Source organism: Haemaphysalis longicornis, unplaced genomic scaffold (assembly GCF_048455015.1).
Source record: "Haemaphysalis longicornis isolate Haplotype H1 unplaced genomic scaffold, Haemaphysalis longicornis Haplotype H1 scaffold_1, whole genome shotgun sequence".
Taxonomy (NCBI): domain Eukaryota; kingdom Metazoa; phylum Arthropoda; class Arachnida; order Ixodida; family Ixodidae; genus Haemaphysalis; species Haemaphysalis longicornis.
Genome location: NW_027526203.1, coordinates 167,375,047 through 167,388,019, shown reverse-complemented (window position 1 = coordinate 167,388,019; position 12,973 = coordinate 167,375,047). Strand labels below are relative to the sequence as shown.

The 12,973-nt window shown below is 45.5% G+C and overlaps 1 protein-coding gene across 2 annotated transcripts in view; it reads right to left on the bottom strand.

The window, feature by feature from the left end:
- The window catches only part of LOC144139134 (presequence protease, mitochondrial), a 124,496-nt gene that overhangs the window by 48,710 nt on the left and 62,813 nt on the right, over nucleotides 1–12,973 (bottom strand). For both annotated transcript variants that reach the window (XM_077671589.1, XM_077671593.1), the window contains 2 exons: nucleotides 11,145–11,221; nucleotides 1,565–1,730 (listed from right to left, as the gene is read on the bottom strand). In XM_077671589.1, the coding sequence (XP_077527715.1) occupies nucleotides 1,565–1,730; nucleotides 11,145–11,221 (243 nt within the window). The remainder of the gene's footprint in view (nucleotides 1–1,564; nucleotides 1,731–11,144; nucleotides 11,222–12,973) is intronic.

The following is a 12,973-nucleotide window of genomic DNA, read 5'->3' as shown; positions in this document are numbered from 1 at the left end:
TACGTGACTATTCTGTAATGATCCTGAAACACTCTTTGAGCAGGGCAAATAAACCTGTGCAATGTTTATATTCCACAGCCAGGAATACCCGAGCCAAATATTACATGAGCACGCGAAGCAGTGAGCACGCAAATCACTGTGAAAGACGCGGAAAAACCAGCCGCGCTCTTTTCAATTTCCCATGATTATGCACCACTGGCACCGTAGAAATTATGTTATTTGTGCGGTGGCTGTCCTATTGGCTGTTGCTGGTCAACTTCACGGCTTATTTGTCACATTTCCTGTGACGATCCGCCGTAGTTGGCACTGTGCACTAAACTCTTCTACAAATAGTTTTGGCGTTTCTTTTGCGCTTTGAGTGCGTGCAGAGTTCCAGTGACGAACTCAATACTTTCTTTTCAATAGACCACCCAAAAACAAACGTTTATTGCTTCAGAAACGCCCTACCAGCCTGAGCGCGCGCTTGAGAGCAGGCAGCCATGCCTGCATTTTTGTTGCACTAGACCAGAAATAGACCCCTCCCGTTGCAGAGAAAAGGAAAGAGCTTGCAGCTTTCGTCGCGTTGTCCGCGGTCGAGTACAGAGGGAATGATTATGCGTGATTTCTCATCACACGTAGTTTCGGTGATAGTGAACGGATTTTTATAATTCTGGCGGGAAGAGATTACTGGGACAATAGACTTTACCCCAAAATACATCCCGATTAGTCGATGGTAAGTGCTGCAAGGTCTTTTCATGTCTGTAGCTAGCTTCTAATGTTTGCACAGGGTGTCCCTGTCTGCCATTAGCAATGTCGGGAAGCGAAGGTGGACGGGGGCAGTGGAACCTTTGTTGCTTGTGACATAAAACATGTGGAACGAATGTGAGGGAGGCAATAAAGGGAACAGCAGCTGTGCTCAAATTATGGACGATTTCAACTTTTTCCATCCTGCCCTCTAAGAGAAGACATGTTCTTTTGGTGAGGGAATAACAACTGCAAGTGCCTTACAACAAGGGGCACAGAGCACAGCAAGGGTGGTGCATAGGGAGAGAAAGAGAGAGAGAAAAAAGAAAGTCTGTGGACACCTAAGTACTTCTTATGGGTTGTGAATGCGAAAGCATGAATGTCCAGTTGAATGCCTGAGACGTCTTGCTTGCCAAAAAGCTTTGTAATTTTGCCACTTGAAATGACTTGCTTTGTGTTCGCCCTTAAGGCTGTTGAATGGCTTCTATCTGTCTCTTGCGTGTTGTGTCGCTGCTCATGCTTGCCCTCATGTAATGGGAGAGTTTATGACGATGTTGGATTCTGCTGTTTGGCTATTCGCTCGTTTGAGTACAGTTTTCCACTCTCTCCATTTGTGGTACTGGTGGCCACCTCTTGCTGCCACAGAATTCAAGCTCACAGTGTGGAACGCTTCCGAGGGGACCACCTCTCGCCATTGGTTAAGCTCGCGCTGTAGAAATTCTCATGGCATGGAACGCTTCTGAAGAAACCATTCCTGTAATAGATGTTGACATTTTTGCTTAATAGGCCATTTAAGGCTTTTGCCTTAAAAGGAAACACAATAGGAAGCAAGAGGCCTCACCAGAGACACCCCCGTGAACTCTTCTTGGAGTTGGGCGGAGGCGTTAAGGTAGCTCTCAGCTTGTGCCATGGCATACTGGTGGCCAGAATCCGCCAGCGTCTGGGCCAAGCCCGCAGCACACATCTGCACCAGCTGTGTCAAGCGCTCATCGTCTTCCAGCTGTAACCTGCATTAGGAATTGCGAGTAATAATCCAGGTGTATAGAAGGATGCACAGCAAGAGTGAAAAAAATCTTGCACTTTCATCAACAGAAGCCCGGAAACTTTTAGCCTGTAGTGTGCTAATAGGTGCACACAAGCATGTGAAGGCCCTCCCGTTCTGTAAAAAAAAAAACAGTTCACTATCTAGTCAGTAAAAACGTCACATATACCGAGGCACCCATGCCCATACAATTCATTGCCTCTCTAGATAGAAGACTGGCAAAGAAGACGTGCTGTGTAAAAAGGGACACCAATTTGAATTTTTGTAACTTTTATTTGTGGCTGCATTATCTAGTTTAGCCCAAGTAATTCATTATTTGACTATTTAGGACAAGTCTAGGACCTTAGTTTAATTGCAACACAAGAAAACACCATGCACAGCTGGCCTGTGGACTAAAAAATTTGGGGTTTTAAGCGACTGTAAAAATGAAAATTTAGTAGGGGTGCGCGAATAATGATTCAATGTCCAGTCATCCATCCAGTATTCTTCCTCTTGTCTCTGTTTTGGTTTCGCTTGTAATCATGTCTTATTACGCTCATTACCAACTAACCCAACTTTCCACCTGAGTGATTTTTGCTTTCAAAACAAACATGAAGCTAATAATGATTCTGTCTAAATAGTTTCAAATAGAAGCTTTTCAAATTGAAGCAAATATTTAGCGATATACCATAAGAAAACTGCAGTTTACAGTTCCTCTAGCATGCTTCAGTATAGAAAAATTTAAGGCTCATTCAAAAGAGTTTGCATTTTTATGGCATACAACCAACATACAGAAGCTATTCTGCTGCTTTTAGCTTTGATAACATCACCAATAAAGATAAAAGCAGCAGAATAGCATCTGTATGTTTGTTTTATGCCATAAAAAATGCAAACTCTTTTGAATGAGTTTTAAATTTTTTCACCACATAAAGTTAGCACATATTGTTAATATGTATGTTGTTAATATGCACAAACTTTTATACAGGGCAACTTTCATTTCACGTAGGGACCTCTGCTATGAGGGCTTAAGTGTATTGGTGTTAAATTATGCAATAACTACCTATTCTCACAATTTTTACGGTTAACACAATTTCCTAATGAAATATAAATGGCAGCTTCATGAACTTTCACGTGAGCTTAGGAAGAAAAACTGCAGCAACTTATGCATATTTTCCAAGCGCGAAAATAAGACTATAGCACAGGAGAAGAATGTGGACAAGGAAGGCACTGGACATAAATTTATATTTTACAAAACAAAACATTGAACAGTAAACTCATTGAGACTCAAAAAACACATGCTTTCGTCCACAATAGATTAGCATGCACACTTTTAAAGGGACACCGAAGTGAATTTGTCAAGCTCCCATTTTTGCTTGCACTGCATAGACTGGCTCAGATGAACACACTTTTCATCATTTCTCCGGGTGATGCGGCGGTATTGAATTTATAAAGCAAAGCTTGAAAGAAGAAAAACTACTATGCGCGGTTTTTTTAACTTACCGCAGTGACGTCAGGTGAAGGTGCTACATGATTGGACGATGTCCAAGAGTAGCATTCAAACAAGTTTCGGTTTCGGTTCTGTAAAACAACATGCTTGACATCCGACGTTATCGTTGGATGGGCATTCTCAATATCTCAATAATTGTCATACCATGTTTCTGCCATGTTGTCAGCTGTAAAATTCCTAAGATAACTTCCCAGGATGGCTTGGAATCGTAACAATCACTAGCCGAGGCGCACGCAGTGGATGAACCCTCCACGTCACCGCCGACGTTCAAATGACATGCGCTTTTAAATGCAGAGCATTTCTTTAACTCACGATGTCACCCGGCGTTGTCGGCGTTGGCATGCCTCGGCGTCCGCAACAGCCGTTCCAGGTGCGCCCTCTCCCCCACTCCTCCTCGCCTGCTCTCCGCTGCTCCTCGTGTGTTCTCTTGCGCTCGTCGGCGGTCGCAGTTGATAAGCGATAGAAGCAAGACCTTCAACTAGTACCTTGACGCAATCCAACATCAGCGCCGAAGCACCAGTTCAAGACGTTGTACCATCGTCTTCGTCGACGGCGGGCTGCCGACGCCGAGCGCAAACGTTGTAAGCGCGCTGCCGACGCCGAACTTTGTGCACGCGAAACCGCGGCCAGGCGTCAACGTCGACAAGCGGATCCCGAGCAGCGTGCACGAGAAGCAGCGGCCAGGCGTCAGCGTCGAGAAGCGGACCCTTCGAGTCGAGAGCAAGACACAGCTTCGAAACGTCAGCGTCGGGCCGCGGACCCGGCCGTACGGCAACGAGAGGCGGCGGCGAGCAAGCGTCGTCGTCTGGAGGCCGCCGCCGTCCCGGAACCCGCCGTCGCGGAAGCCGTCGGGCAACGTCAACGGGACTTTGGGGGTGCCAACGCGCGCTTCAACCCCACTATGCTCTGCATTTACATGTGTCCCTCGCGCGGGGGCATGCGACGGGGGATTTTTCTTGTTCCTCCATCTTTGGAGCTTGCCTCACTCATGCCTGTATCGTAAAAAGCGTGTTCGCACCAGGCCAAGGGTCTGCTGATTCTGGTCTGTGCCCACTGCCCGCAAGCAGTCGGTGCTTATGGCAACAGCACGCCAACGAGAACTCGCTAGCGTGCCAGTGCCAGGCTGTGCGAGTTCTGCGGACTAGTTCGTGGGGCAATGAATGTTACAGCGCAAAAATGGTGAATTCAGCAAGAAAACATCGGCCGAAAAAGACAAAATCAACTTACAAATAAAAATGTACTATTGGGGATTCGAACTTGTGACTTGCAAAATAACATACCTAGCACTCCAGACCACTCGGCCACGAGCCAGCACTGACGGAGTTGAAAATATAATAACGCGCAGTCAAATCTTGTTATAACGAATCATGCGGGATCGCTCAAAATCATTCGTTATTTTGAAATATCGTTGTAATGAAATACTTGCGGTTATAAGCCAGTGCTCAAACCTAGGAATAAAAATGACGTACCTTGGCCGTAGACGCGTGTGCAGACAAGCAAACTGTCAAAAAAGAATACTGCATCAACTTTAAAGCTGCCTTATTTGAAGAAATCGGTTATTTTCTTCTGCCGAGTGCAGCACGCACAACGAATTTCACTCTGCAAAATACCTGATCAGGTGCATCATTGCACCGAGTGATTAAAGTGTGGACTTTTTTCATGTGCACTAAAACATCAATGTTTAACACTATCTCATCTTTTCCTGTGTTCTGTGACCCACAGTTGTCCTCGTTGGCATTCAGACAATGAGTGCTTTCGCTTCTTGGCTCTGTCGCTATCTGTATTAATCATTGTATCTCGCTCAAGCTCCGCAGCAAGATCACTTACAACAAAGAAATACCAGCCTGCACACGTGAATAGCGTGAAAAACAACCGAACCCACCAACCGGCCACCGACTGACACCCAAAGCAACGAGATAGAAAAGGGGCAAAGGAGGCTAGACTAGCTAGGCTACTGCACATTAAACTACAGCATTGTGGTGGCACTAGCAATTGGCAATCAACATGGTGATGATGACAGCTGCTCCACTTGGGGGAACACACACAGAAACGGTGGTTTCAGTTTCACGCGAGAGTTGCGGCGCTGTTACTTTACTCGAATTTGTAATACTGATGTTAATCGAATATAAAGGAGAAAATAAATTACGCACGGTATTGTGCGCTATATTGAAATTCGTAGTTCTGTAATATTTTACATTGAAAAATATAGGCAATCTGACGGGGATTTTGAAAATGTTCATAAATTTGAGGAATTCCTCCATGTGGGGTTAGTAACGAAATTTGACTGCATAAACTAGTTTACATTTTTATTTAGTTTTAGCATTTCAAGCAGCTTAGATGACTATTTGTTGTATAGCGCTCGTGCAGTAAGCACCCCCCAAATTTCCACAATACCTCATGTCTAGCCACTGCATTTCTTAGACGGACAAGCGTTCGCAGATATGTGGTTGTGCTGCTGACCGCTGTGTGACCCAGTGCAAAAAAGTTCTTCCTGCACCCTAGTTTTACGCTGTATGGTAAAAGTTTCGGTTGATTTTATTTCCTTAGTACCTATATTGACTTCGCTGACTCTTCTCCCGCCTTCAATTGCCCTGAGATTTTCCTACTAGCGTACCAGTCAGGCGCAGCACTTGTATGGAGTGGCCTGGACTTGGAGCTTGATACAGTGTACAAACTAGCACACTAAAGAAAGGCACATTCTTCCATTCACAAACGTGTCGTGGCTTAGTTTCAACTGAGCAAACAAATTGCGACGACCCGTCGGCGGCCAGTGGACTAAACGCTGGGCCGACTGACTCTGTCAGAAGGTCGGCGAACCATGCAGTAGTGCAGTCAAGCCAAGCCATTTTTTTCTGACGTCATACAAAACGCCACCGAAATTGGGCAAGGATGCAGAGAGGAGGACAGCATTTTCGAAATGATTTTTCTGGTGAACAATGTCGCGTAAATGCAGTGAGAGCGGTCAAAACATGGCCTACACACTCCAGACTACAATTTGCGCTCGTCGTAATCCCGCAATGTTTACAAATCACTTCAGTGTCCCTTTAAGGAGCCATGAAGATCAACTACAACTTTGTTCAATTTGAAGGAACTTGTCTTTGGTAACTCACTCAGTTCCGTTCCAGCCACAAAGATGCTTTTTAAACCGTAAAAATGCAAGGAATATAGAAAAACTTTCAAATTTTGCTTTGCAGTGATGTAATAGGGGCTAGCAATAAAAAAATTATCAGTGCATTAACTGCCTGTTAGCATTCAAAAGAAACAATCAAATGGAACTGGAGGCCCCGCTACAATTGCCCAGTCCTGTTTCTTGGCGGTGGGTTAGGTCGGCGGCTGCCAATCACACAAACAAGATTCTACGAAGCCATAGAGAAACAGCCGAAAAGTGGTTAGGGAGTCACCACTACTTCATCTGCTTTTATTAATGTCTTTTTAATTCTTTGAAGTTTGTGATAAAATTGGTGTCATTGTTTTGGGACAAGCACTTTTTTTATTGAACCAACCTTGTATTTTGTCTTCATGGCCCCTTTTAGATAAGCGAGTCCCTTTGTCGATAAAGCCAGTGAAGGCGTGCTTACACATCTTTCAGCCTCATTGTTAATTTTGTACGCTTTGAATATTTCTCTATCTCTTCGCGCATGGACGCTGCGCAGGACGAGTGTCCTTTCAAACTCTGGCGTACATGTGCAGCGGTGTCAGTGATCAGCCAGATGCCCGGTCCACGCAACTGTATGTACTACTGCTCGGTGGTCTCTCAGTCGGTCATTTATGCACTGGCCTATTTGGCCAAAGTAGCATCTGCTGCAAGATAGTGGTATCTTGTATACCACGCCAAACTTGCAGTTAATAAACCGGATTGCATGCTTTTTCTGGCAACGTGCTTTGTTCCAGTCCTTGATCACGATGTTGCATATTTGCAACAACTGGCTTGACAGAAAAAAAAAAAAAAAAAGAAGACGGCGGCAACGGTGGCACTACATTTTGAAGCTGCCCTTTTGAGGGTGTGTGACAACTGGTGACAACATACAGGACAACATACAGGAACACCACAGGGACGTTGTCTGTTATTCACCGGTCGCAATGGGTGCAATGTTCCTGGACTGCACCTCCTTTAAAGGGACACTAAAGTGATTTGTAAACACTGTGAAATTATTAGCGCAAATTGTAGTCTGGAGTGTCTAGGCCATGTTTCGACCACTCTCGCTGCATTTATGCGATTTTATTCGGTACAAAAATAAATTCGAAAATGCTGTCCTCCTCTCTGCATCCTCCTTGCCGACTTCCTACGATGTTTCGTATGACGTCAAAACAAGATGGCTTGACTTGACTGTGCTACTACATGGCTCGCCGACCCTCCGACAGAATCAGTCAGCCCAACGTTTAGTCAGCCGGCCACCGCAGGGTAGCGGCAATTCGTTCGCTCACTTGAAACTAAGCCATGACATGCTTGTGCGTGGAAAAATATGCCTTTAGTTTGTTAGTTTATAGACTGTACCAAGCTTTAAGTCCAAGTCACTCCACACAAGTGCACATGCGACGCTTCGCTGAAAAGTAGAAAAATCTAAGGCCAACTGAAAGCGGGAGAAGAGTAAGCGAAGATAATATAGGTACAAAGGACTTAAATTCCACCGAAACTTTTATCGTACCGCGTAAAACCAAAGTGCGGGAAGCACTTTTGCGCTGGGTGAACTAGCACACGACCACACATCTGCGAACACTTTTCCACCTAAGGAATGCAGTCACTAGAAACAAGATATTGTGGGAATTTGGGGGATGCTTACTGAACGAGCGCTATTCAAGAAATAGTCATCTAAGCTGCTTGAAATGCTAAAACTAAATAAAAATGTAAACTGGCTACACGTTATATACTTTGTATTTCTGCTCCTGGCAGTGCTATAGCCGAGTGGTCTGGAGAACTAGGTATTATATTGTCCTGCAATTCGCAAGTTCGAACCCCCGATAGTACGTTTTTTTTTTTAAGTTGATTTATTTGTTTTCGGGCAACGTTTTCTATACTGAATCCACCATTTTTGCGCTGTAACGTTCATTGCTCCACGAGCGAGTTCGCAGAACGCGTGCAGACTCAGACTGATGCGCTGGCGTGATGTTGCCATAAGCACCAACTGCTTGCGGGCACAGTCCCGAATCAGCCGACCCTTGGCCTGGTGCGAACACGCGTCTTACGATACAGGCACAAGCCAGGCAAGCTCCAAAGATGGGGGTAAAGCGCATCGCATCTGAGCGTCTGCGGTGATGTGGAGGGAGTTCTTCCACTGCATGCACCTCGGCTAGTGATTGCTACGATTCCAAGCCGTGCTGGTAGGCTTACCTCACGCATTTTACAGCCGACAACATGGCAGAAGCGCGGTATGCCGATTACTGAGATATCGAGAATGCCGAGCCAATGATAACGCTGGACGCCAAGCATGCTGTTGCACAGAACCGACACCGAAACTGGTTCGAATTCTAATCTTGGACGTCGTCCAATCACATAGCACCTTGTATTGACATCACTGCTTTAGGTAATGCAGCTGCTGCAAACCGCGTTTTTCTTCTTTCGGGCTTTATAAAACAAATACTGCCTCATCGACCGAATAAACGACGTAAAGTGCGCTTATTTGAGCCAGTCTACGCAGTGCAAGCAAAACAGGAGCTTGACAAATTCACTTCAGTGTGGTTCCCAGCAATGGAGTCCAGGGTGTGTTCCGGAAAGCCAGCATTACACAGTCGTTGCACTGCCGCTGCACACTGCAAGTGCAATGTTTTGTCAAACACTTTGCACATGCTGCAACGGAGCAACAGGGCTGCCCGTCATTCACGCTGGGCTGTATGCGACTAGCACAATCCGGAATGATTTTGCCGCAGTTTGTTTGTTTCTTCTCTTTTTTTTTTGCCATGCTGCCAATGATGTGCACATAAATAAAGCATTGAATAACACATACACGGGGATGCAGGCTGTGATGGTGGCTTTCACTAAGCCAAGAAAGTGAAGTAAAGTGGAAGTTGAAAGTCAGGCCAGGAAGTTGAAAGTCAGTGGAAGTCAGGCCAGCGCAGAACAGCATATCAAAATAAGGGTAATGGCGGCGGAGGATGTAAAAAGAAAAAAGAAAAGAAAAGAAGAAAAAAAAAACGCTCGAAGACATTAAGGTCTCTGCTTAAAGGAGCCATGAAGAGAAAACAAAAGTTTGTTTTATTCGAAAGATTAGGTGTTTCATAGTACCCCAAGCGCTTTCCCGGAAGCAAATGATGCTTTATTCACTGAGAAATAAGGCAATTTAAGCCAAAATTTTAAATCTCCCGCTAAAATTGCACATTTGGTGACGTGAGCAATGGTGTCACACGGGCCGGTCCATGAAACAGATACTTAGTATGTCGACTCCATATAGCACCCACACGCGGGAGTCGACCGAGACGGCGGCCATTTTAAAAATGCTAGTAAAACCTAGTGCACCCGCAGCCCTAGTCATGGAATCGCCTGATCCGGAGAACAAAACTCTCGCCGAGGAGCTCGGGCTTGCATTTAACAACCTCACACCACTTGAACGCTCAACGCTTCTAAGTGCACGAGCGGCAAGAGTTGTGGGATACGCGGTGGACGGGAAAGCGACCATTCCGCGATAGCCACAACAGACGAACGCCCTGCCGTCGGCACCGCTGCCTCGTCAGCGCCGTCGCCACGGACGAATACAGACTGGTACGTATGTGCCGTATTTTTATTACGGTTAATAATAGTTCAACTTCAGTAGCAGTATCGCTTATGCCAGTTGGCCGGTGTCGTGTATGGAAAGCCGTTCGCGCGAGCTCTCTGCTTCGACCAGAAAGATACGAGCGTCAATGCGCGGTGTTTACGGCATTTTTCCTCCAAGGTCAGAGCGCCTCGAACCCGAAAATTCGTCTGCGCGACGGCGAGATGTCGAGCTCGGCCAGGCTGTTGTTTCGTACGCATTGGCGCACACGCTTGCGTGTTCGTTCGGAACTTCAACCGTTTACTCCACCGTTCTTTGTCATAAAAAGAATGTGCAGTATGTTTCACGGGCATTTAGCTCGTTATGCAAACTGTAAGCCCTGCCTAACATGCGTTTGCTTTTGCCGGCCTCCGCCAATCGCAGAGCTTAGCCCATGTGACGGCATAGGTTCTGTTGCGGGAAATGAGCTGGTGGGTCGCATGACCATTCCCGTTTTTCCTAATTATGTAGCTTATTTGAGCGAAGTTTGCGTTATAAGTGGTGGCGTTATGGTTCTAACGAGGCAATCTTTCGAATGAACCAAACTTGTGTTTTCTCTTCATGGCTCCTTTAAAGACATGGTAATGATAACGAACGATGGAATGGTGCCCCGACGCCACGCAACTCGGGGCTAGAGTTTTTTTTGTCATCTGCTCAATGTTATTCAGCTGCGAGCATCCCTTGCAACCGTTCATAAAACCGGGATGCATGTGGTTATGCACCATATGATCTGGACTTCAAATACATCGCTTCAAGAGGGAATTTGATGGGGTTGAGCTGAATCATAAAATGCGGGCAGTTCCTTAAACAGGGGACTTAGAATAAAGGTTCCACTGTAGAGTCACTAAAATTTTAACGCCTCGCAGGCCACAACCAAATTTGACTCCCAGTGTGCACTGATGAAACTTCCCTTTTTTTTTTCTTCAAACTGACCCCAAATCTCCTCTCGTATGATACAGAGGTCTGTATTATAAGCAGGCCTTTATTGTGTTTCTTATGTACTTCCCTACAGGTCAAACTCCATCCTAGGGGGCTGCTTCAGTAACAGGGCCAGAGTTCTTAACTTCATTTGAAGAGCCTGACATGAAATGACCCTTGGCAAAGCCTCAAACCATAGTCTCACCTCACCCAACCAGTGAGGACATAAGAAGAAGTGCAAGACACTTGCCTAAGGAAAAGCTCCTTCCAGAGAGAGAACATGGCCTCCGTGTTGGCTTCCAAGCAATGTGATGATAACAGCACACCCTGCAAGAAAGTCACGCAATACAGCCATAATAAAACCTTGCTCATCGAAAGATTTGCGTCAGCAGGAATAATTATGGGGACACTTTTAAGAGTCATTCCGAAAGATCCATTTTGTGGTTATCATGCTGTGCCCTGTATCTTGTGAATATCAGTGCCCAATGTCTTCTTACACCTTGTTCTATGCACAGTGCATGGAAATACAAACCAAGAATCAGCAAGATGCGTAGCTGCAATTAATCAATCAAGCTACACACCTGGCTGATTCTTGGATTGCATTCTTGGTTTGTATCGATCGATCAATTGATGCAAACTAAGAATGCATCTAAGAATGCAAACGAAGAATGCATCTAACGATTGAAACTAAGAATGCACTAAGAATCGATCGATCACTCCCTCCATCCCTCAATCAATCAATCGCAGTAGAAATAACAGGCTTGTGAAGCTTTGGAAAGCTTTGCAATGTTAAGTGCATAATATTCATTCATTCATGAAACTCCCGCAACATTTTCACTACTTTCCTTTTGCGAGAAATCATAACAATGAAGTCACCTCACATTAACTCTTTCGCTACCGCGCCTATCAAAATCGATCAATTTGATCGATACTTTTGGGAGCGCCTTTTCATAGCATTCCAGGCGTTTCTCGAACAAGTAAAGCTGTTCGGAGTTAGATCAGAAAATGCCTTTCAAAATCAGTTTTGTTTTCATTTTTGCAACGGAAACGTGATTTTTGACACACTTTTGAATCACCTGGGTGTGGAATAGGGGCGTGGTCATCGCGCGTCACGGCTACCAACGAAGAATGCGTGCATCTCGTAATTACTCTGCACCAGCGCTTGTTTTTTGCTGTCAGGGCGTGAATGGGGAACTAGCAAACGATTTTCAATCGTCAGGTTCGCGCTCTGACAGTAATAATCCCAGAAATCGGCTGAAAATGTCAAGCAGTGCCTGGTTGCAAAGCTACTTTATGATTTTAGGCAGTTTTATTGCCTTTGCGCACGTTGTTCTAAGTACTGTGGTAGTTCTACTTACCCCAGGACCATTCGCAAACAGTTTACAACAGTTTCGGTTTCGTTTCTGCATCGCGAAATTCATATTTAGCGCTACTATGCAGTTACCCAACTTCAAGGCTACCTGCCATGGCGACTGAAGCGTCCGCGACTGATCTTCGAACAAAGCACGGCGCTCCTGATTTCCCCCCACCCTAACCCGATTTCTGCGATAAGAACTTCAGATGCAAGTCAAAAGGTCACACCCAGTCGCCAGATATCTGTTCCGCCGAGGACAGCGCTTCAAACCAGCCTTACACTGCCAGCTGTTCGCCTTCCAGTTTCGTTTCCATGCGAGGGTATATCCGGGTGTCTAATGTTGCTGCTTAGTTGAACTGTCTATTCGGACGGAGTCTCTCATAAGTTTTTGTACTGTTTCATTTGAAAAATGTTTGGTGGCGCTGCAATAGAGGAGGCTTGTTGTGCTGATCTTTTTTAGCGCGCAACTGCTACTCGGCCAAAGATCGCAGGGCACGATTCTAGCTCATCGTACCTCATTTTTGCGAGCAAGGCTACAATTGCGAGTAAGATGATAATAAAGCTCAGCTTTATGTTTTGAGAGATAGCTGACCGTGGACGACAACAAGCGTCAGCCACGGCGTTCCGTTTTCAACTTCATGCATGTTTTTTTTCCGCATCGCGTGCTTGTCCCAAATATTGTGCTCGCTGTAAATGCAAAGTCAGCCATTGACAAGATGTTTTTA